This window comes from Euprymna scolopes, chromosome 23 (genome assembly GCF_053919585.1).
Source record: "Euprymna scolopes isolate OS-2025 chromosome 23, ASM5391958v1, whole genome shotgun sequence".
In the NCBI taxonomy this organism is placed as follows: domain Eukaryota; kingdom Metazoa; phylum Mollusca; class Cephalopoda; order Sepiida; family Sepiolidae; genus Euprymna; species Euprymna scolopes.
In genome coordinates, this window is record NC_136504.1 from 102,151,396 (window position 1) to 102,177,625 (window position 26,230).

Consider the following 26,230-nt stretch of genomic DNA (forward strand, 5'->3'; position numbering starts at 1 on the left):
TTAACAGTATTTCGTATAGTTTTTTATTTTGAACTCATTTTCCCAAACTTACCGTGTTCAGCAGAGAGTTCAGCGCCATTTTGAATTTTCCAAGACATCGGTAAACACTGTATGTTTTTCGAGCTGAATAAACATTTTACATTAAATAAAAACACAAAAAAATTATCCAGTTAGGTAGAAAATTAACTTATCTTGCCTTTGATAACATTTATTTGTTATATATTTGTTTTTTGACAACTTTTTCGAATCTATGTGTACAGTAATACAAACCCTAAAAAACATTTAAAATGCATTAGAATAAATTACTTATAATGAACTATATATGGCATAATTGTGCCGACACACTGGTTCTTGTCAGATCACCGAAGTTAAGCAACATTGAGCCTGGTTAATACTAGATGGGTGACCCTTTGGGAATTCTAGGTGCTGTATGTGCTCTCCGCTTATCTCGGCATTGTTTCCAGTCATCCTGTACATACACTTCAATTGCCACTGGTATTTAACGATGTCGACTCAGGAGAGGTGTGGTTGGAGATTGCGCACCTCCTGCCACAAACATTTCACGCACAGGCACCCCCTACGTGGGTATCCATAGTCTGTCAAAGACTGAAGGAGCCGTGTTATAATGTACTAGGCAGTTATTCTTATCTCCCTTTTATCTAGAGAGTGGCTAACCATTATCGTGCTAACAAAATACTTTTTTGGGACTAAGTTCTATTATTAAACTATTAGGTCACCATAGAAATTCCTAATTATGACAATAGTAGTGAATTTCATATATACTATTATATATAGTGAATGATAAGTTCTTGAGTGTTAACTATTCTGTACTTTTAAAACATTAACTCCAACAAAGTCATAGTTATGCATATTTATTTTTTGATTAATTTTAGATGTTTAACTTTTTATGAGATGAAATAATGTTGTCAAATTAGTAATGAACATTATTAATTTGACAACATTATTTTATTTATTTCAGGAAAATTAAATTATAATTTCAATTAATGTCTTTTAGTTTAAATTTTATTCATTTTTGAAAATAAATCATTTAAATGATGTTTTCCTAACAAAAACATTCCCTTTTCTTATATGCGTTATCAAGATTGGTCTGCTTTTACTTTTGCTATTCTCTTTGAATTGTTCCTGCGACGGACAGAGTTCACCTCTGCCACTGCACAATTCTGACCAAATATGCAGGTACAACATATATAAAGAAAGGGACCAAAAAGAAAACTAAGTGACACGAGAGATGTCGTCTTAACTTTGAAGTATTTTTTATAGTAAAAAAATATATCAATTTCTCTAGACAATGTGTTACCAGGTTTTATTGTTTTCAATATATACATCAATATGGATTTCTTAAATGTATATTAGATTCAGTTCTTCATTATTAAAATTTGTATCCATCAATAAGATGTCTTTAAATAAATAATGTTTATTATAATACATTCATCTATTTATTTTTTTTCATTGCGGACTATCATCCTCATCTTTTTTAATTGTTGTTTCACACGTTTCCGCCAACTATTCCTCTGGCCTTCGTCAGGTTGTAACTGCGACGGGATAGGAACTCTGAATTTCTGAACTGCATCTTCAGCAATTACTGCCTTCCATAGTTGTTGTCGTCTCTCATCTCACCATGTTCTTGGCCAAGTAAGCCTCTGGCCGGCTTTGGGTAGGATTGAAACCGCTATCTTCAGACAATGCTCCCCTGGAACCGTAGAGATTCAACAAAGAGCAGAGGAAACGTTGGCGGAAACGTTTGCGGAAACGTTGTGAAACAACAACAAAAAAGCTGAGGATAATAGTCCGCAATAAAAAATAAATTAATAAATAATACTCATCTCAATAATAAATTCCAATCAAATAAAATATATACATTCATCTAAATGAGAAACTGTAAAAGTTTTTTTTATTTATTACATTTTCCTATCAAAATGACATATTGTTATTTGAAGCAATAATTTTGAAATGCTGTATATATAGTATATAAAAAGCAAAGACCCAAACACATCTATTTGTATACCTAATCTGCATAACTATTTTTTAAAACAGTTTATAATATAATAAATTTATATTTCATGTTATTCATTTGTAATTTTATTGTCCTATTTTCCTACAATAGTTTTGTTAATATTAACAGTAATTAATTAAAGTTATTTATTAAAAAAACATATTGTATTTTCAAGGCAGGTAATTAAATTAATACATTTTAAAAATTACAATAAAGTTATATCAAAGATGTGGGTGCTTGTCCAGAATTCCCCCTATATTAAATAAAAGAAAATGAGAGAAACATCTATATGATGTACATGCACATGAAAGAAAATATTGCATTCCAAAAATCATGTAAATTGATCAAGTAGTTTTATTTTTATAAATAAAATAATTTTTAAGCGATTAATGAGAATTCATGGGTATTACAACAAAAAACTTTCAAGTTTAAATTATGTTGAGTTATCTCTCTTGTTTGTTTAGATGGTTTTCAAAATGGCATCATGAGACAGCCACTCCTTGGTTAGCCATAAAATTTGATTTTCTTATTTAAAAATAAAACTACTTGATTAATTTACATGATTTATGGGAGCATGACTATATACTTCATACAGATTTTTCATTATTTTTGTTTTATAGTATAGAGGGAATTCTAGACATTCACTTGTATATGTGATGTCCAAAGAATACTTAGAGCTAGTTTCATATCCATTAGATGGTGCATAGATTTTTTGCTTGTCATAAATTTGAAACATTCCTGAAAACATAAAAAAAAACAAGCTACATACTGTACTCAGCACTAAATAGCATACACTTCACACATGTGCTTGGAAATTAAATAGCAAAAACCCACAAACAGCTATTTGTATACCTAATTTGCATAATTAATTTTAAACCTGTTTTATATAATAAATTAATATCTGATGTTATTCATTTGTAATTTTATTGTCTTAAAAAAATAAAATAAATAAAATAGATGTGTTCATTAATTTTCAAGGGAGGTAATTCAAATGATACTATTTAAAAATCAATTACAATCTAGTTATATTATAGATATGTAATGCAAAAAAAAAACAAAAAAAACTTAAAGCTAGATTAACATCCGTCAGATGGTGAGTAGTTTTTTTTTTGTTTTTTTTACATATCATTTATACATTTGAAACATTGCTATAAAACAAAAAAAGAATGAATAAAAAAAACATTATTTTTAATTGTGTCAAAATGTCTCCAGGTCCATTGCAGATTTTCCTAGCCACATTCCACACTCCGCACTCAAAACATATACACTTTACACGTCTGCTAATTCTACTCGATTGCTTTTGAAATTCAGCTAGCAGATATTTTGCCAAATAGTTTTACGAATGTTTTGATTCTTGTAGATTTTAGCTTTGATTGTTTTCTTACACTTTTAGTTCCCTTTTTTTTTTTTTTTTTTTTTTTTTTTACTTCTGTTTGTTTTATTATCATTGACGACACTTTTATTTCTTCACTTTGATTTCTATACTTGTTGTAGACACAGACTTCTGAGAAAAAAAGCAATGTAAGAACCTTGGCCAGTGCATGGTGTTGGCTAGGAATGCTGACTGAGTGATTGCTTCAAGCCATACACCTCAGGAATGGTGACCAATATTCTTAGTTCCCTGTCATCGTCACCACTGCTGCTGCTGTTACTGCTGCTTGTGGGCATGGACTACAGTCTCCAGGCCACTAGCATGCTGCCAACTTCGCCATTGACATTGTTGCTGCTAGCCCCCCTTACTGTTCGGTACTTAGAATGTATGCATGGGTGCTTGCAAGCTGACGTTGTTCAAATCACCAAATATGCTGATACGTGCTCTATGTTATAAAAACGACTTCAATTCTCATGCTTAATTGAAAATTTCTTGACAAATGTTAACAATTGCTATGAATTTTACATGATAAACTTTAGATAGTAACCATTTGTTGAAAGGATGTCACTGCTACCCAAAGTGTTAATAGTAATATTTCTTCATTTTTTTTATTATTATTAATTTATTTTTGCAGCGTAAATGTTTGCATGAAATTATCTACTTGATATAAAATTAACTAAAATTTCTTTATAGATACTTTATTGCTTTTTGGTACTTATGCAGAACAGGGACCATGTTATCGTTGGCATATTTTAGGTGGATTACGTAAGCTGCTAGAAGATGTTGTCTGAAAATTTTGTTTTGTTTTTCTTTTTGATAAACAAAGACAATATTTTTTTTTTACAAAATACGATAACAAATTAATGGAAAATTTTAAGAAACTTTACAAATTTTAAATTAAAAAAGAATTCAGCGAATAAATATATTTTTTGAATGGTTAAGTCTAATGAATAAATATCTTTTTTGATAGCAAACAATTTTTTAAAAATCTTTGTCATGAACATTGGCAGAGAAGCAATTGCTTTTTATTAGTATAAAGTTGCCAGTTGTGCATTTATGCATTTGTGCATGTGCACATTCTGGTTGCATTTAAAAAAAAAAAAATTCGTAATTTCACTTAATTTTATTATTTTTATTTTACTTATTTACTGTATTTTATCATTATCTATTTTTAGACTCCATTTTATCACCTCCTATTCTTATTTTTAGACACCATCTTTTAAGTTACTACGCTATTTTATCCCAATTCAATTATCTCTATTTAAAAAAAAAAAATTCCTTCATAATCTCGTGTCATTTTATTTACTTAATCTATCACCGCTATATTTCCAGACACAATTTTTTAATCTCTACGATATTTTAACTTTTAGATGTAATCCACCATGCTAGTTTACTATAATTTATTTTCTCTCATAAAATGTATATACATATATATATGACATCTAATTTACATAAGGAAAACACGCTGCTCTCCCCCATCATTATATATAGCCCCAATCCTCCGACTCTCTCATCAATGACCATCCCTCTTGAAGAAGCCTGCATAAATCGGGCGAAACGTTGAGTATTCAGGTCCTTCCACCTCCATTTTATTTCATATATTGTTGTATGGTAAGGTGATTGTTCTGTTCCTTCTTATAAAACTGATTTTTAATTTTTAATTTTACTTTTGAATTATAAATTATCAATCACCTTACCAAATATAAAAGTAGCTCTAGGATATTTGCCCAATTGAGCTTTGATACATCGGCTTTACAACAAGCATTATTCTCTTCCTGTATTTTAATTAAATTAGTGTTTTTACTATAACATTAAAATACACTCTGTAGAAAATTGCTCTAACCCTCTTTATATATATATATATATATATATATATATATATATATATATATATACAACTAGAAGAACACCCGTCCCAGGGTGGGTAAAATTTGTTACTCTAATAGAAAGAGGCTTGCAGTACTTTTACGAAGATTAAAATCATAATTTAATGACACTGAACCTTATGTTTAGAATCCGTATTCTAATTTTGATGAAAATCCATTATATGATTTTGATTCTAGAAAATGTCTAAAGAGAAAACTTACTCTTAAAGGGATCTTAAGAAGAAATTGAAATTCAGTGAATAAAATTTAATGTAAATCGGAAATATTTGAATTTTCTAATGGGAGGTTTTACCCCGATTATGCTTCCTAAAAAACCTTTTTAAATACTTCAAAGAAAGTGAAATTTGGAGAATATTTATTAATTAATGGCTAATACCTATTGTTAAAATTTCACAAAGATTGGAGATGTCTGAAGATTTACGAAGGGCTTCCATCTCCTTTTTTGCCCCCTTTCCATAAAACTAAATGAAACCAAATATAGTCTACATTACAGACTCTTATGCTTAGCAAAAGTGTTCCAAAAATTCATAATGATCAGTTAGTAAATATATATAAACATAAATCTTTAAATATCTATTTACACTGTGGGTAGTAGTACGCCTTACTGCATGTGAATATTAAAACTAATTATAATTTAGTTAAAGCATTTTTAATTTGGTTAAATCTCACTATCTCTTTCTGCAACTATTAATGAATTTATAAATTGAATGCGATCGATAGTGTTTTGTTTAATCATAGAAACTGTTAATATTCTTAATGTTTCATCATCTTTACTTGTTAGATAGCTTGTTTTTTAATCTGTGCATCTTCAGAATAAGAACGAAAATCAAAAGTCGCAAAATTGAATTTCCATTAAAAACCAATGTTATCTACTTAATTTTTTTTTTTATGTCAATTACAAGTAAAACCAATGTTATTGATTTAATTGTCATGTCACGATTAGTAATATACTAGAGGATGCACTCGAGGTACTCCCACCCCTCACCCCCAGTATTAAATGGAAAGAAACTGAGATATGTGCATGCAAATATTATGTTTTTTGCTAAACAGTTTACTTCTTGTAAGCAAAAAACAAAAGCTGAGATTGCAACCAAAACCTAAAGGCAGTGAATCAAGTACGGTAACCATTAGACCAGCTTGACACAATCTTTAGAGAATGTTTTCAAACCTACTTATTCGTAACATAATGTGAATGATTCGTGCATGCACAGTCGGGAAACAGCTGACAAACGGATAAAAATCCAATGACAAACAGATACCAATTTTACAATTTTTACAGTGCTTTTTTGTTTCCGGACGTTTTTAACATGTCATAATACACTATATACCAAATTTTAAGTATGCAGATCAAAAATTTGTTGAGAAGTGTCCTCACTCACTCACACACACACACACACACATACACACACACTAGATTACGTTTATAGATATATAGGTTACTGCATTATTACATAAAACATTTACTTTCATGATCAGGCGATCGGCCATTTATTGCCTGACTTCATGCAATTACCTCCCTTGCTTATTCTGTTTAGTATTTAAGCAGAACTTGCCATTTTTTCTCAAAATTATTTTCATTAATAATTAATTTTATTACTTTATTATTTTTCGTAATTTTTGTATATTTTACTAATTTCGACATGACAATTAAATAGATAACATTGGTTTTAATTGAAATTCAATATTTCAATTTTTAATTTTCATACTTATTTCGAAAAAGCCACAGAAAAAGATCATTAGCAAAAGAAATGATAAAAAGTCAAAATACTCTGAAGTGTATATATCTGTTCGGCGTAGAAGACATAATCAGCAAGGTGCATTTAGTAAGTGATATCTCTCCAGTTTGATTTCTGCGTGATTCAACTGTGACGAGATTCCAACTTGGAATTGTCCTGAATTCTAAGATCAACTTGCTCGGACAATATTTGTTTTTGTTGTCAATGGCACGTGATGACTGACAGAGGATGCGGAAGATAATGAGCACCATGAACTAAACAGCTAAACAGGCAACAAGCGTGACCAATTGGCAGAGTGAAATCTGTTCATCTTTAATCGACGAAGGTGGGACAGATCGAAGGTTGCTTGTTGCTGTAGTCCTACCTTCTTGTTATTCGGTGTAGTTGCATGAGAAAATGAAAAAAAGAAATGAACAAAAAAGCGAATGTCCATTTTGTTTATGTCGATTGTGACTCTCGTTGCGCCAAAGTTTTTGATGTTGTTGCATTTCAGATGTATGACCAATTGTATTGTACTCGGTGAACTCTTTCCTCCCTTCTTCCTTTCTCCGCTGTTCACTGTTATGTTGCGTATCGCGTGCACCTGCTTGTTTGTTTCTTCCTTCTCCGCCAGGATGGACACATGACAGGCAGCTGATGATGATATTTCGGAAACACAGTCTCATGTGCACAAAACTCTCGTCTTCTTTTTTTATTCTTTTTTTTTTTTTTTTTTTTTTTTTTTTACTAAAACTCATTTCCCTTTTCTTTTCCTAACAGTTTATCTTCCGTTATTTCTCTCGTATTTACAGTGACTCTGATAAGCAATGACAAAAATGATGTTTTTTTTTTCTTTCCGTTTCAGAGCAACACATCTTTTTCTTTCTTTTCATCATTTGTTTCCTCTCCATCATAGTTTTTCATTCATCTCGCTTTTTTTTTTTCTTCTTCTTCTTCTTCTTCTTCTTCTTCTTCTTCTTCTTCTTCTTCTTCTTCTTCTTCTTCTTCTTCCTCACTTGGAGAAAGTGAGAGAGAAAGGATTTCTTGCCTTTTTCCAGGTCTCTTCATCTTTTACTCTCTCTTTCTTTCCCCCTTTCTCTTTATCTCTCTTCTTTTTTTCTAGACACACAAAAAAAGGTTGGTAGCTCGTCCTAATATGCCACTTTCTCTTTTCATGTTCTTCCCACTTGCTGCGGTTTTAGAACCTATCGGAGGTAAAGTACTGATTACCCAACAACCAGCACTCTACATTTTTTTTTTTTACTTTTTTATTACTTTTAATATCTTGACTCCTCTTGCTACTACTACTACTACTACTACTACTACTACTGAACTGGTGGAAGATAGTTGCAAATTTAGTGATCATCATCATCATCATCATCATCATCATCATCATACTTGTCAGCACGTTCCACAGAAACACTTTCACTTAGGGATGTTGTCAATCTTCATGTGGTGCCTCCTGTAAGTACCCAATATCCTTCTAGAAACAATTCTTAATAGAAAGATATCGGGGAAATGAATGCCAACAAAATCATCATGAATAATGCTCAACAAGAACAACAACAACAACAATCATCATCAGCATCGTTATCATCATCAGCATCATCATGTTGACACACCGAGTTTCGTTACATCATCAAAGGTAAACAATGTTGAGCCTGGTCAATACCAGATGGGTGACCATTTGGGAATATCAGGCAGTTTATGCAGGAGGCATACAGACATCTGGCCAAGGTGCACAAGCAACTGGGGAACTGCTTGTGAATTTAATATTCCATAGAAACTTCCTACTTTAGAGGAAGCCGGCTCAACCTGCTTTTATCGTCATCATCATCATTACTGCTACTCCATACTGCTACTTAACTGGTGAAAGAAATTTGCAAATTTAATGGTCGTCATTATCATCAGCATCACTATCATCACATTAACACACATGTTCTTGTTATGCCACCAAAGGTAAGTAATGTTGAGCCTGGTCAGTATGAGATGAGTGACAGTATAGGAATACAAGGCGCTGTATGTGGGAGGATATTGAAACCTTCTTGCAAGAACTGCTAAACCTCACTTGGTCATCTCCCTTGACGTGGATATACAAGCGAATGGGGATCGCGTCTGAATTTTATTTTCCCTTGATACTTCCTCCTTCAGAAGAAGTTGGCTCAACTCACCTCGGTTGATTGTTGCTTTGCTTCATTTTTGTATCATCGTCATCGTCGTTGTCGTCATCGTCATCGGCATCATCATCATCATCATCATCATCATCATCAGCATCAATATCACCATCATCATCATCATCGGCATCAATATCACCATCATCATCATCATCATCATCATCATCATCATTGTCATCATCATTGTCAACATCATCATCATCATCGTCATCATCATCATAATCACCTCCATCTTCTCATACTCACCATCATAATTTTTTCTACTATACCTAATTAACAATCACCACCAAAACAAAGTTGGTTAGTTGTCCCGTGTAATTTCTTTAATAATGATAATTTTATATTGGTAGTCCACCTGTCCCTCTTTTGGTTTCTACCTTAGTCTACCTCCTAATTTTTGCCTCGTTTTACTCATTAAAAAATCTATGAATCAGTTACCAATAGCTACCAATAAATGTTACTCTTTAACAATAAACAATTCCTCCTACACTATATAGCTGGTATTTCTTTGCTAATTTTCACGATAGCTAATCTTTCCAATCCTGTAGTTTAAAACAAATAAGTGTGATGCCTTTCTTTATGCCTTTCTTCTCTATTGAAATCTTCCACTAATTGTCCACTCGTAATGATTGACTCACTCTCTTTGCGAGAAAAGACATTAATGTCACACGTACCTTTGCTTTATATGATTTCTTGATTGCGTGTATGGCGACAGCAAATGTACCAATCGTATTGGTATTTTTGTTAACTGTACGTATACACAACTTTTGACCAATTTCTGATCTTGCACCAAATTATTTTAGATAAATTTTATTTCCTTTTTATTCCTTTATTGCTACATTCTTTTTTTCGTTTGACTCGTGCAGCTTTTTAGAATTTAGTATTGATTTTGAATTTTCCTCCAAGGTTCAGTTAAGTTTCAGGTACTTTTACAGTATTGGACACAAGTGCAAATCACATTCCAAATAAAAACTCTTTGATATACGAGGTGACTTCAATAAGTTTCCAGACCTTTTTCATATGGACACTTTTATTGATAGCAAACACATAAAACTCTGATCCCCTTCAAAGTAATATCCTCCGGCTGCAATGCACTTGTTGTACCGTTCCAACAACCTCTGAAAGGCCTCATGGAACTCCTTTTGTGCGAGCATGTCAATCACCCTCGTTACAGCCTCTTTCATCTCCTCGATTGTCTCATAATGACAACCTCTAAGTTTTTCTTGAGCTTAGGGAATAAACCAAAAGTCACAGGGAGCAAGGTCTGGACTATAGGGAGGATGAGGAACTGTTTTGATGCCCATGACAACGTCTTTCTTTCTGATCTTCGTCTGAACATCCTTGGGACAAACTTTGTGTAAATCTTCCGCATCTTCAATTCCTCATAAATAATTGTGTGTACAGTTCCCACACTGACATCAAATTGCACTTATTGTCTCTATTGACACACGACTGTCCTTATCTATGAAATTCTTTATTTGGCCAATCAACTCTGGTGGTCTCACTTCCTTATGTCTCTCAAACCTCTCATTATCCCTCACAAACTCTCTGCCTTCCTTGAATCTCTTATGCCACTCAAAAACTGATGCTCGATCCATACAAGATGGTTCAAAAGCAGTCTGAAGCATTCCATACATTTCTGTGGCATTTTTATTCCAAGCTTAAAACCGAATTTTATTGCATATCGTTCTTCTAAAATGTCCTCACCTCCAGATTGCATTTTTAAAATTCACCGGTTGTGACAATCGGGCTTTAGTAGAATGCATTCCAATTCTTGTTGCACCTGTTCATTTGAATCTGAATTCATAAAAATTGGTCAGTCATCTTATAAGATGTATAGCAGTAACATACTAAATTTACAAGAGTCTACGACAATTTTAAATGCCTGTACAAAAAAAAGTCTAGAAACTTATCAAAGGCACGTCATACTTACGTATCATGCAAAAATAAATATCCTCACTAAAAATTATTGAGAAATTATCAGGTTTTGTATTTTGTTGATTCACTATTTATTATTATTTGGTTAAATGAGGACTGATTTATCTCCCCCTGCTTTATAGAATTTCTGGTTTCTTCATTGCTGTGAAACTCAAAAGTTGAAATATTGAACTTCAAGTGAGACAAATGTTATCTACTGAATTGTCATGTTACAGTAATAAATATATCTAATAATTTTGAAAAACGATGAGGTAGAAAATCAATTATTGATGAAAACAGTTTTCGGGGACAATTAGCGAAAATTGAGTTTTGCAAAAAAAAAAAAAAAAAAAAAAGAAAAGAAACCGAAGAGTTTGAATCGTAACGAAAGGGAGGTAAATCTTTTCTGAAAACTGAAAATCTTTGGCACAATTTAGCAAAACTTAATTTATGATAATTGTCTTTGAAAATTATTTTCATTAATAATTAATTTTCGACCTTATCGTTTTTCATAATTTTTGGATATTTTCATTACCGTGACAACAATTCAGCAGATACCATGGGTTTCACTTAAAAGTCAATATATATATAAACGTATATATCGATAATTATACAAACATTTATAATTACATATCCCCATTATGTTACCTAGCATCTTCTCTACTCTTCTGATGAGAAGCATTAGGCTTCGAAATGCTTTGGCATAAAGAGTCCTCTTTATTCCCCAACTAAATGTATGTATACCCTTATTAAATAAATGAACCATTCTATATTTACGAATATATAGTTTTTGTGACTTCATTTTCCATTCTTATTGTTTTCCTATATAAGCTCCAATGAAACTTGTTGAGCTTTATATTATCCCGATAAGTCTCCTTTTATAGAATTGAAACCACTCTCTTCTTCTAACCCACTAATCTAATTATACATATAAATATATGCAGAGGTTAAGGAATGAAGGTAGAGAGTTGTATGTTTTGGTTTTAATTCTAGCTGATGGCACCTAAGTCATATATATTTTTTAGTTTTGATCTGACTATTACTATGTTCGATATAATAATCGATAGAGAATTGTCTCTATAATAATCAATGCATAATCTGCATGAATTAAAATATCATATTTAAGCGTATCTTACGACCAGGCAATGCCAGGCAGCCTGCTAGTTTGTAATTAAAATTCTACTTAATAATTTTTCCTGACGTTTGGTGTAGATAGCGATTTTTGCCTGATAAATAAGAATATCAAAGAGTTTTCCTGTGATTTTCTCTCATGTTAATTACTGTACATGCATCCAATTTTCTACAGTTGGTTAATAAGTAGTTCTCTCTTTTAAGCCAGCATGCACTGCTAGCTCAGTCACTTTTTTTTTTATTTGACATCTTATAATTAGTGATCAGCAGTTCAAGGTGGTTCTGTACACGTTAACGGAAATGAATAGCTCACCATTGCACTTCTTTGCTACCCTTTTTTTTTTATTAGATGACATTAAAGATGGTACTACGCTTATTGGCTCTTTCATCTGAGAGAAGCTCACCATCAGCATCATTATGATTTTTGCCTCTTCCTAGCAAATTGCTTTTCTTCTATTCAAACATTTATTCTGTACAGGTTTTACTACAAATATATTACTTTCCAGCTCCTCAATTCGCTCAGTACTCTCATAAATGTTTCCTTCATGTCTGATTTTGTTTAGCAGACGCATCAGAAAGTTCCATTGGATGTCTTTTGCTGGCTTGATAGACCAAGATCAGGCTCAATGAATTTCCTTGGAAAATAGCGATGTAGCAGTGCTCGTCTAATTCAACTTATTTACAATAGTTTACATTACTCTTTGGTAAATTGAAATACTCAAATAAACTACGTTTGCTGAAGACATTTTATAACGGCTTTTCCTGTTGCAATCTCATATCAGTTGTGTAATAAATTGTCTTATTTGATTTTCTGGTAAATGTGTTTTTTGGTAAATGGTTACATGTTAGCTTGTAACAATGAAAACAATGATTTACAAATAAAATACGAAAGGTATGCTCACTTTTAGTGAATTCCAACTTGAATTTTTTTTTTTTTTTTCTTGGTTCTGATAATATATTGATGCTGTATTGTTCGGTTAGTGAAAGAACTAAAAACAAACAAAAAAGAAAACAAAAAAAAAACGACCAACATTTCATAGTATTTTGATTTCCTTTTTTTTTTCTTCTTTTTGTCTCTTTTGCTGTTGATACTTGCTAGAATCGGATTCTTCTTTTGCTATTCCCTTTTTTTCCGATGTGTATTTCAACACATTTTTCTGTCACTTTGCATAGTTTTCAGATCTTCTGAAAAACGTGCAAGATCTTCTACACTTTACAAATTTCTTTTGATGTTCTGCTTTAAAGGAATCAAATGCAATTGTGAAAATTGGATATGGAGGAAGCATTCCTTTTTTTTTTTATCCGCAGCATAGAATTTAAAAAATTAGTGTTAATTAACAAATCTAAACTTTTAAATATCAGAGATGCTGATAGCTATACATTCTGTGTCAGATTCGTGTCAAAATCAAAAAACGAATGCAGTAAAATTTTATCCATGTATTGCAACAATGCAAGTCAATATATTCATTAAAAAAAAAAAACATATATTGCAAACAGTACAGAAAACTTGGTCAGTGACATGTGTTCTCTTTTATCTTTCTTTTGTTCTTTCGTTTTTATTTGTCCATTATTTCAAGCTAATTATAAAGACCTGCCCATTGTTTTCTTTGTAAACGAACAATTTATTTTGTGATAAGAATTAGTGAAATACATGTCTTGGTTAGGTTGAGCCTAAAAAGTTGCTCTTGCTCCTCCGATGAGGGATGAAATTGAGGTTCTGAATGGAGAATCTTTGTTCACAGTCAACTGTAAGTTAGGCACACAATTCGCTGTGAATAAGGATTCTCAAGTCGGAACTTCAGTCACACCTCTCATCAGAACATCAAGAATAGCTTCTTAAAATCAACCATGCTTAGGAATGTGCATTCTTGAATTCTGGTCACATGATTGTTTTCAGAATTCACATTTACATTGTTATATTTTTTATATCTTTTTATACATAAATCGAATAATATAGATATAATCTAACTATATTAGAAATTTTCCTCTTTTCTTTTTTCTCAGCTTATTCCAAAAATTGTAACATAAATTTTTATGAGGATTCATTAAATTTTCCAGTGACTCATTAAATTTTCCAGTGACTCATTAAATTTTCCAGTGACTCATTAAATTTCCCAGTGACTCATTAAATTTTCCAGTGACTCATTAAATTTTCCAGTGACTCATTAAATTTTCCAGTGACTCATTAAATTGCCCAGGGGCTCATTAAATTTCCCAGGAGCTCATTAAATTTCCCAGGAGCTCATTAAATTGCCCAGGGACTCATTAAATTGCCCGGTGACTCATTAAATTTCCCAGTGACTCATTAAATTTCCCAGTGACTCATTAAATTTCCAGTGACTCATTAAATTTCCCAGGGACTCATTAAATTTCTCGGTGACTCATTAAATTTCCCAGTGACTCATTAAATTGCCCGGTGACTCATTAAATTGCCCAAGGATTAATAAAATTTCCTAGGGCCTCATAAGATTTTTTAGGTACCCATAGGAGGCTTCATAAAATTTCTCACGTATACATGAAAGTCAAATTTATAAATACTTAATAAAAAGCTATCAGCATCACTGAAATATTTGATATTAATAAAGTTTGACTACAATAATAATGAGTTACCTTTTTAGAGCAAAATTATTTTTTGTTAACCTACTGTACAATACATAGCTTTGCATAATCTATATTCTATAAAATCTAACGCTTTTATTTAATTTATATTTTTCAATGTTAATTATTTAAGTAGCTGACATTGCAACTATTGGTGCTTGTTTTGGTGATCTTTTAAATGAACGCATTTTAGGTATAACCATTATTATGTACTTACGTGTCATGGTAAAATTAGTATAAATTCAAAAAATTACATAAAATGATCTAACAGATTTGCTAGATGTAGTTTAAAAATAAATCCTCTACGATTACGTCTGGTTTAAAATGGCAGACCCTTTAATTAATTCAATTTAGGTCAAGGGAGATAAGTCAGTTTGTCATACTGAATTGGCTGCTCAGCTTTTCACATAAAAAAACATTCGATAAAACTCGATAATTCGATAAATTTTATTTTTCTTGTAATTATTTTTCTACAGCATCATTGTTTTGTAATTTTTTTGAATTTATACTAATTTTGACATGACATGTAAGCATATGATAATGTTTTCACCTGAAATGTGTTTGTTTAAAACATCACCAATGTAAACCTTTTTTTAAAAAGTTTTTTTAAAATATTTTCATTGGTTAAACAATTCAATTTCAATAGATTAAACATTTTAAGAAAGAAGAAACAAACACTTGAATATAATTTTGATTTTTCATTTACCAATTTTTTTTTTTTAGTTTTAATTCCTTTAAACATTTCCAACGAGGTTTTTTTCTTTTGACATGGACAATAATTTTCTTTTTTGCATTTTTTATTATTAACAACATTCTTTTCAGCTATGATGGCCGTAGTGTACCTGACACTGTGTGCAAAACAGCTACTGTAATGTGTTTGATAGGGAAGCCCATGGATAATATTGGACTTGTGTACTTTGTTATAATTCTGCATGCTTTCCCAACATGTTTTAATGTCTCAGCGCTCATTATGTTAAAGGGTTTCACAATGCAAGGGAGATAACTAGGTTTCACTAAGAAAATAAGCAGAAAATGAACAAAGAATTTAGGACGCTTATTACACGGGAGTTGTCGAGATTGTCCAGAATTCACTGTATATTAAAAAAAAAAAAAAAAAAAAAAAAAAAGAAAGTTGCATGATGTACGTACACGTGACAAAACAAAAATATCATATTCCAAAAATCACAATCAACTAAATTGATCAAGTAGTTTTATTGTTATCATGTAAATTGATCAAGAAAACCAAATTTTATGAGTAACTAAAGAGTGATTGTTTTGTTTGCCATTTTCAAGATAGAAAACAAAGGGAGATAACTTAATATTTCCAGCGTGTGAGATTTATGCTGTAATGCCTACAAATTCCCATTAATCACTTAAACAAATTCTCTGTAAAAATAAAACTTACTGGTCGATTTATGTGATTTTTGGAAAATGATATTTTCATTTTGACATGGGTACATCCATCATAAAGATTTTTCTATATTTTTGTTTTTAATATTAGTGGAATTCTGGACAAGAACCATTATCTTAATTAACAATATCTTTAATACAATTAAAAGACATTTAACTTGCTCTACATCTTTTTTTTTTTTTATAGATGATGATTGGGGCAATTATTTGACTTAGTTATAAACAGTTTCATGTTTTCCTTGTAGTTGAATTCGAAGAAATATGTTAGCGAATGTTATTACAGATTATTTAATTTTATGTTTTTGTATGTTAACAAGTTTATTTAATCTTTTACCATTGTTTGGTAAATTTGAATAGAAATTGTTTCAGTGTTCAAGTATTCTTGTATTTATTATACATGTTCACTGTTAATTAATTTCAAACATATCTTTATCGTTAATCAAAAATAAAAACATAAAATTTACGATAATTCTACTTTTATGCTTATTTTATTAGTCTGTCCTACAGCAGTTTACGGATAACATTACTGAGATAATAATGTTGTTATTCAGGAAGCCATTGAGGAGGGTTTTTTTTTTGCAAACTATTTTATATTTTCACCCAACAATTTAATAAACAAAAGACGCCATAAAGATTGAAGTTAAATGTAATGGTAGCATAAAGTGGAAAAATATATCCTTCCAGTTCGTTGCTGAGCTCAACACAGAATGCAAATGTCTGCACCAACGTTTGTGACATATATAGAGATCAGGGGAGATCACCAACGGTTACTACCTTTCAGAGGAAATTTGTTGCCTTATGTTGTCAGACAGAAAACTGATACCTAGACAGTAATTTGAAAAACCTATCTAAGTAAGTATAATGGTCTGTAAACTGCCAAAGTAGTAATCAGTAGGGCTAGGAAAACAGCATATTCTTTTCATTGTTTTGACTCTTGAGTGTATACCTGTTGATACCACATACGCTTTTATATAGAGTGATGTGGTTCTTGGTTTATTAACTGCGTCTGTGTCAGATATCTAGTCGAGAGTCAAAACAATGAAAAGAATATGCTGTTGTCCCAGCCCTAGTGATCAGTCATAGTCAGTTATCTAAAGAAACTGTTATCACTGAATCAATCCAGAAAGTTTTAAAAATATGTTTTTTTTAGTATTAAAGCTAAAGATATGTTCAATTCAATCGTCCAGTAAATTGCTTACGTTTTTCTGTGTCCTAAATCCTTTTTTTTATTTTATGCTTATTTTCTTTGTTAAACCTAGTTATCACCTCCCCCTTCCCCACAACATTATCAACTCCTTTGACAGAAGCGCTGGTTTCTCAAGCTTAAGGGGACGAGGCTGTGATTGCTGTACCAGTTTTGTTTAAGTGAAATTAACCCTAACATTGTAAATTAAGTGAAATTAACCCTAACATTGTAAATTAGGTGAAATTAACCCTAACATTGTAAATTAGGTGAAATTAACCCTAACATTGTAAATTAAGTGAAATTAACCCTAACATTGTAAATTAAGTGAAATTAACCCTAACATTGTAAATTAGGTGAAATTAACCCTAACATTGTAAATTATGGGAAATTAACCCTAACATTGTAAATTAGGTGAAATTAACACTAGCATTGTAAATTAAGTGAAATTAACTCTTACATTGTAAATTAAGTGAAATTTACCCTAACATTGTAAATTAAGTGAAATTAACTCTTACATTGTAAATTAAGTGAAATTAACCCTAACATTGTAAATTAAGTGAAATTAACTCTTACATTGTAAATTAAGTGAAATTAACTCTTACATTGTAAATTAAGTGAAATTAACTCTTACATTGTAAATTAGGTGAAATTAACCCTAACATTATAAATTAGGTGAAATTAACTCTTACATTGTAAATTAAGTGAAATTAACCCTAACATTGTAAATTAGGTGAAATTAACTCTTACATTGTAAATAAAGTGAAATTAACCCTAACATTGTAAATTAGGTGAAATTAACTCTTACATTGTAAATTAAGTGAAATTAACCCTAACATTGTAAATTAGGTGAAATTAACTTTTACATTGTAAATTAAGTGAAATTAACCCTAACATTGTAAATTAAGTGAAATTAACTCTTACATTGTAAATTAAGTGAAATTAACCCTAACATTGTAAATTAGGTGAAATTAACTTTTACATTGTAAATTAAGTGAAATTAACCCTAACATTGTAAATTAGGTGAAATTAACTTTTACATTGTAAATTAAGTGAAATTAACCCTAACATTGTAAATTAGGTGAAATTAACTTTTACATTGTAAATTAAGTGAAATTAACCCTAACATTGTAAATTAGGTGAAATTAACTTTTACATTGTAAATTAAGTGAAATTAACCCTAACATTGTAAATTAAGTGAAATTAACCCTAACATTGTAAATTAGGCCAAACAATTCATGCACTATTCTTCTCTAAATACCGGCCATTCTGCTTTCCTACAACGTTTTTTTTCCGTTTAATTTGACAACAAATCTGTTCATTTTTATCTGGCATTTCTATTTAATCTGTTAACTTATATTCACAAGCAAAGCTTTAACCTTTCATAATAATCCAACGCTAATAATGTGAGTGCCGTGAAAATACCAGACCCAGCCAACTAGCCTGTAAATCGAAGCCCTTTTACTGGTAATCGTAGTTATGAATGTCAACATTAGCAACTTGTTGGTTTATTTACCCTTGATTATTTAATGCATGACAAACACCCCCCACGTGTCTCTCTCCTGTCATTCCCTGTGACTGGTATTTATAACTGCATGAATAATACCAACTCCCTTGATTCACCTTTTTTCTTCTTTTCAGACATTCCTCAACCTGTTTGCAGTGACCTACTAAAAATTTAACATAATATTAATGAGACTTTGTCAACTAGGAAAAAAAATTGATTAGCATAGAAATCAAATGCAATAAGAATTGAACAAAAAAAAAAAATAAAACAAAAAACAAAAAGAAAATGAAATTTGCTATCATTGAATATCTACAGCAGTGTTGGGACGATTAGCCAAGAATATTTTTATATTTCCTAAAAAATATATTCCACAAGTATTTACAGTAATCTGAGTCGCCCCCCTCCCCTGCTCCTCCAAAAACACAACAAGTTTATGGCTAAATATTTAGAGATTTTAGAAGAATCAGAATTGGAAATTTGAAATCGGAATCAGAAGTTTGAAACAGAATTGGAATCGGAAATTTGAAATCGGAATCGGAAATTTAAATCAGAATCAGGAAGTTAAAACAGAATTGGAATCGGAAATTTAAAACAGAATCGGAAATTTAAATCAGAATTACTAATTGTATTGGAATTGGTGAAAAATATCAGAATCGTCCCATCACTAATTCTTATTATTATTGTTTGTATTTTTTTGAATGATTACATATTTACATATGAACTTATTTTATAAAAATAAAATCACATATGAGAGAATGTCATCAAATGTTAGAAAAAGGAAACATTGACGAAACAAAATGAAATGATGCGTCCTGTTCGTTACTTATGATTTGTGTGACTAAATTTCTTAACTAAACACAACACAAATATTAACATCTATTTTCTCTTTGTACTTCTACGACCTTACCAATCATAACTCGTTACATCCTTTTTTGATGATTTCTTTTTATTATTTCAGCATTATTAAAAATATCAAATTGAATAATTTAAAAAAAAAAAAATCAAAAGCGATGTTTGCAATGTTCATTATTTTGTTTTCTTTCAAATGCATTTTAGAGACAAACTCAATGTAGATAAACTCAATGTAGATAAACTCAATGTAGATAAACTCAATGTAGATAAACTCAATGTAGATAAACTCAATGTAGACAAACTCAATGTAGATAAACACAATGTAGATAAACTCAATGTAGATAAACACAAATCGCATTACAAAACTTTTATTGATCTTTTCATGTGAAGTTATTGATCTTCATCCCACTGGGAGATGATGTGACACAAAGGTTGGAAAGTATGATTTGAAAAACCAGCACCTTAGAGGTTGAGCACTTTGGTCTGCAAAACTGACACGGCTGTTTCATTAGCATTCCTCAGTAGGTCTACCTCAAGCGATTAGTAATAAATTAACTCCTTCTCAAAGTCAGAAGGAAAAATCTAGAACTGCACAGAATAAACAAGGAACAAATCATCTCAGCAATGTCTGAGACTCTTGTTATCTTTGATGCCAAGGGAGAAAACTCTTGGTTGATGGCTAAAAAAGCCACTCTTTTTATATGAAGAAATGAAGAAAAGTATGGCCATCGATCATATATAGATAGTTTAGAATCCTTAAAATAATTATAAAAAATTGTCTAAACAAAATCATTCCTTCCTCATCTGCATTCATCCGTTAATATTTTGTATTGAATGAATAGGATTTAAAAAATTTTAAGTTCTGAATGTAATTTTATTGAATGATTTTTTTATGCCTTATGTTTTCTTCAAATATAACAACATTTGATATCTAAAATTATGAAATAAAAGGAATAAGGTTCATAGAATCAAGGAATAAAATTAAACTTATTACAATGTATTTTAACTTATTACAATGTATTTTAACTTATTACAATGTATTTTAATTTGTACAAATGTATTACAATGTATTTTAATTTGTACAAATGTTGTCCTGAAAAATATAAAATATAAAATAATTCTTATATGATAATTTGTATATTTGCATTTTCATCTGTGTTTACGTTAGTGCCCTGGCCAGGCCACAGGGGAGACAACCGAAGTAGCAAAACTGAAGCTGGCTTGCAGGACACTGTATATGCAAATGAAGGCAATTTTGGGCATATTTTATTCGTTGTAAAATATAGATTCTTTTTTATCAATTGTCATAAAATTTTAACCATGGAATAGTATTATAATCTTCAAAAAGTCTGCAAATTTTCATGTAGTTTCATCTCGTAGAACCAAATTTCAATATTCAATTTGGCTAGTAGTATATGTATGTGTGTGTATATATAAAGAGGGAAGATATAACATATGAGAACTATTTGGAATCAAGTCTCTCTTTGCTATTATTTCAGATCATTTGAAACCATATCAGCAAGTTTTAGTCTCCCTTCCATCAAGGTCAGAGATTTTGGGGAAATATTAGATATTTTGTCAACTAGGAAAACAAATGACTATGATTGAAACATTTTATGGCTGTAAAAAAAAAATGCCAAAAATAGGCTCGGGATGATGAATGATCCTCTTAATTTGTAACCGTAAGGGTAAATGTCATGTAGCCCACTACACAATTCAGGTCATTACCTTTCCAACGAACCTTCATTTGTTAACTTCTGATCAATAGTCACTGAGATTTAGAACTTCTAAAATTGCCAAAAAAAAAGTGGTGTGTGTGTGTGTGTGTGTGTGTGTGTATATATATATATATATATATATATATATATATATATATATATAGTATTCCGAATTTTACTGGGTTTATATAATTGAAAATTCAGTAATCTTATACATACCAATAATTTTTAAGCCAAAAAGCGATAGCTTAAACTATAAGCTTCAAAATTATCATATTTCATAATTGAGCATTTATATATTATTTTAACAAAAAAACAAGACATTGAGGGATGAATTTATAGCAACAATATGTGTATTTCATCGTTAGTTACAATTGTTTCAAGACTGTTCGGCTAATTCAAACATTATGTCGTTTGAAAATTTTCACAGAAACAGTCTTTCTTTTCATTTAGTCTGACGAAAGGCTGTTCCTGTAAAAATTTTCAAACGACATAATGCTTGAATTTGTCTGAACAGTCTTGAAACAATTGTAACTAATGATGAAATACACTTTTTGTTGCTATGAATCCATCACTCGATGTCTTGGTTTTTTTTTTGTTAATAATTAAAATGTATAAGTATTTACCATAATAATTATTAATATATATATAAATATTACTGGTAGCCAAATTGAATATTGAAATTCTCATATCTTTAGTTCTATGAGACAAAACTACATGAAAATTTGCAAGCTTTTTGAAAATTATAATACTAATCTTTGGTTAAAATTTTATGGAAACTGGTAAAAAAGAACCTATATTTTAAACACAATAAAATATGCCCAAATTTTCTTATATTTGTATATATAGTGTCCTGCAGGCCAGCTTCAGTTTTGCTGCTCCGATTGTTTCCCCCTGTGGCCTTGTCAGGCCACTTATATGAACCAATATTGAATGCACTGCGATTATCATCAATGGTGAGGTTAGCATGTTTTTTTTTTCTTTTTTTTTTGCGTATTTTTGAAATTTCTATTTTTCTTAACGAAGAATACATAATCACAAGAAGACGGAGATGGAAGATGATTCACTTAAGAACCTTTTTTCCCATATACATGCTGAAATAAATCAGAAAAAAAGACTAACGTCAGCATCAATGATAATGGCTTGAATGTTTAATATTATTTGATTGTATACAAAAATCTTGTACTTGTGTGTGTGTGTATATATATGTGTGTGTGTGTGTGTGTGTGTGCGTATGGGTTAATATTTTATATATATATATATATATAAAATATTTTTATCAGATATATATATATATATATATATCTGATAAAAGTTAGTGCATTAATAATATTAAAGATGCTTTCTAATTTTTGAACACTTCATTGCATGCATCATTTCGTACGAGTGAAATCCGTAGACTGAGTTTATTCACGAATGATGCTTATGTACTGCAACAGAAAATGCACTGCCGACCAATGATAACAACCTTCCTCACTAAAATGAGTGTTTTGTTGTTGCATCTGAATGCACACCTGTAGTGCATGTATCACGTGACGAAAACAAAAAACAAAAAAAAAACTGTACAATGTTAGAAATGTGAGAAATGACCATTTAAAGTGATTTTGCTTATTCCATTGTCATTTTGATTATTTTTGTTTTAGAGTTGAAATACAATCTAATTTTTACTAACAAAAAGATCTGGCATTGCCGAGTTGAGAGCTTAAGGAAAAATAATTAAAATTATAATTCACTAAGTTTTTCTTTTTTTTTATATGTATATTGGATTTAAAAAAAAATTTGTTTTAGTTTTTCTTCATTTTAATTTTGATTTCAATAAATATTCCATCAACATTTAAAAAAAAAAAAGATCAATGTATATTTATTAAAGTTACGCATAGGTGAGAAACACACAAACAATTCAAAATCTAATACACAATTGAGATAATTACCTTTCCAATGTACCTTTATTTGTTAAATTCTAGTCAATAGCTGTGAAGGGTCAAGGAGGATGGAAAGACCGATGATGGAATGCACTGACCAAACCTCCACTGGAAGAGTACGAAGAGGATTGAGTTCTTTAGAAAGCTTATCCTCACACAAATCTCAGACTAGTAGTCATTACTTGCAAGAAATCAATTGTAATCAGCTGTTGCGATAATGCAAAGTAATTTACACATGTTGTTGAAAGAGGTAGAGAGTACTGGAAATCTGGGGAGATATGTTATCACCCAGTTTCCAGGGAACATCACTGGTTATTTGTCAATGATTAATCTTTGATGATGACCTGTGTGAGATTTCTTAATGAATACAAATAATAATGAATACAAATAATAATGAATACAAATGATAATGAATACAAATTGTTAACTATTGCAATGATGCAAATTGTTAACTATTGCAATGATGCAAATTGTTAACTATTGCAATGATGCAAATTGTTAACTATTGCAATGATGCAAATTGTTAACTATTGCAATGATGCAAATTGTTAACTATTGCAATGATGCAAATTGTTAACTATTGCAATGATGAAAATTGTTAACTATTGCCAATGATGCAAATTGTTAACTATTGCAATGATGCAAATTGTTAACTATTGCAATGATGCAAATTGTTAACTGTTGCAATGATGCAAATTGTTAACTATTGCAATGATGCAAATTGTTAACTATTGCCAATGATGCAAATTGTTAACTATTGGCAATGATGTAAATTGTTAACTATTGCCAATGATGCAAATTGTTGACTATTGCCAATGATGTAAATTGTTAACTATTGCCAATGATGCAAATTGTTAACTATTGCCAATGATGCAAATTGTTAACTATTGCCAATGATGCAAATTCTTAACTATTGCCAATGATGTAAATTGTTAACTATTGCCAATGATGTAAATTCTTAACTATTGCAATGATGAAAAGTGTTAACTATTGCCAATGATTCAAATTGTTAACTATTGCCAATGATGCAAATTGTAAACTATTGCCAAGGATGCCACTTGTAAACGATTACCAATGATGCAAATTGTTAACTATTGCAATGAATCAAATTGTTAACTATTGCCAATGATGCAAATTGTTAACTATTGCAATGATGCAAATTGTTAACTATTGCAATGATGCAAATTGTTAACTGTTGCCAATGATGCAAACTGTTAACTATTGCAATGATGCAAACTGTTAACTATTGCAATGATGCAAATTGTTAACTATTGCCAATGATGCAAATTGTTTACCATTGCAATGATGCCAATTGTTCACTATTGCAATGATGCAAATTGTTAACTATTGCAATGATGCAAATTGTAAACTGTTGCCAACGATGCAAATTGTTAACGATTGCAATGATGCAAATTGTTAACTGTTGCCAATGATGCAAATTGTTAACGATTGCAATGATGCAAATTGTTAACTATTGCAATGATTCAAATTGTTAACTATTGCCAATGATGCAAATTGTTAACTATGTCAATGATGCAAATTGTTAACTGTTGCCAATGATGCAAATTGTTAACGATTGCAATGATGCAAATTGTTAACTATTGCAATGATTCAAATTGTTAACTATTGCCAATGATGCAAATTGTTAACTATTTCAATGATGCAAATTGTTAACTATTGCAATGATGAAAATTGTTAACGATTGCAATGATGAAAATTGTTAACTGTTGCCAATGATGCAAATTGTAAACTATTGCCAATGATGCAAATTGTTAACTATTGCCAATGATGCAAATTGTTAACTATTGCCAATGATGCAAATTGTTAACTATTGCCAATGATGCAAATTGTTAACTATTGCCAATGATGCAAATTGTAAACTATTGCCAATGATCCAAATTGTAAACTATTGCCAATGATGCAAATTGTTAACTATTGCCAATGATGCAAATTGTTAACTATTGCCTATGATGCAAATTGTAAACTATTGCCAATGATGCAAATTGTTAACTATTGCAATGATGCAAATTTTTAACTATTGCCAATGATTCAAATTGTAAACTATTGCCAATGATGCTAATTGTAAACTATTGCCAATGATGCAAATTGTTAACGATTGCCAGTGATGCAAATTGTAAACTATTACCAATGATGCAAATTGTTAATGATTGCCAATGATGCAAATTGTAAACTATTGCCAATGATGCAAATTGTAAACCTTGCCAATGATCCAAATTGTAAACTATCGCCAATGATGCAAATTGTTGCAGTAAAAGATTTAAAAGTTAAATCAGCAAATTAGATGTGTGATATGTATGGAGTATTGTTACCTGATTTTTGTCAAAATTTGACAACAATCAGAAATATCTGAATATCACAAAGGGATTCCATGCCCATTTTGCTCCATTTGCATAAAACTAAAACTAAATATAATCCACATTACTCACCCTTTACACCTGACAGCTGTGTTCCAAAAAGCATAATGATCAGTTAATTAGTTTAATAGTGAATCGTATGCATGCCCATTTATGGTCATATACACAGACATAACTTTACATTTAGCATAAATTTAAATAGATATTAGTTGTGTCACTTCTTTCTGGTTTAAAACTAATTAATCGTTCATTCATTGCGATGCAATAAGAAATTATTTAACTTTAACAGTGTAAATATAGTCGTTTATCAAATGATTTTTTATATGGAAATCACTCCAGACAAGGCATGAAGCCACTTGATGCAACAAACCCCCCAAAAAATCCTGAAAATACTACATCAAGATCAAAAACTAACCAACAATAAGTGTTACATGAATAAATACTGACCCAGAAAAC

General features: G+C 30.5%; 1 protein-coding gene across 2 annotated transcripts in view; it reads left to right on the top strand.

Annotated features, from left to right (window-relative positions):
• The window catches only part of LOC145246078 (uncharacterized protein ZK1073.1-like), a 165,640-nt gene that overhangs the window by 124,721 nt on the left and 14,689 nt on the right, over positions 1–26,230 (top strand). Inside the window, exon 9 of one of the 2 annotated variants that reach the window (XM_080107931.1) lies at positions 3,509–3,535. The exons of the other annotated variant lie outside the window; for it this stretch is intronic. Within the exon in view, the coding sequence (XP_079964057.1) occupies positions 3,509–3,535 (27 nt within the window). The remainder of the gene's footprint in view (positions 1–3,508; positions 3,536–26,230) is intronic. 2 annotated transcript variants of the gene reach the window in all.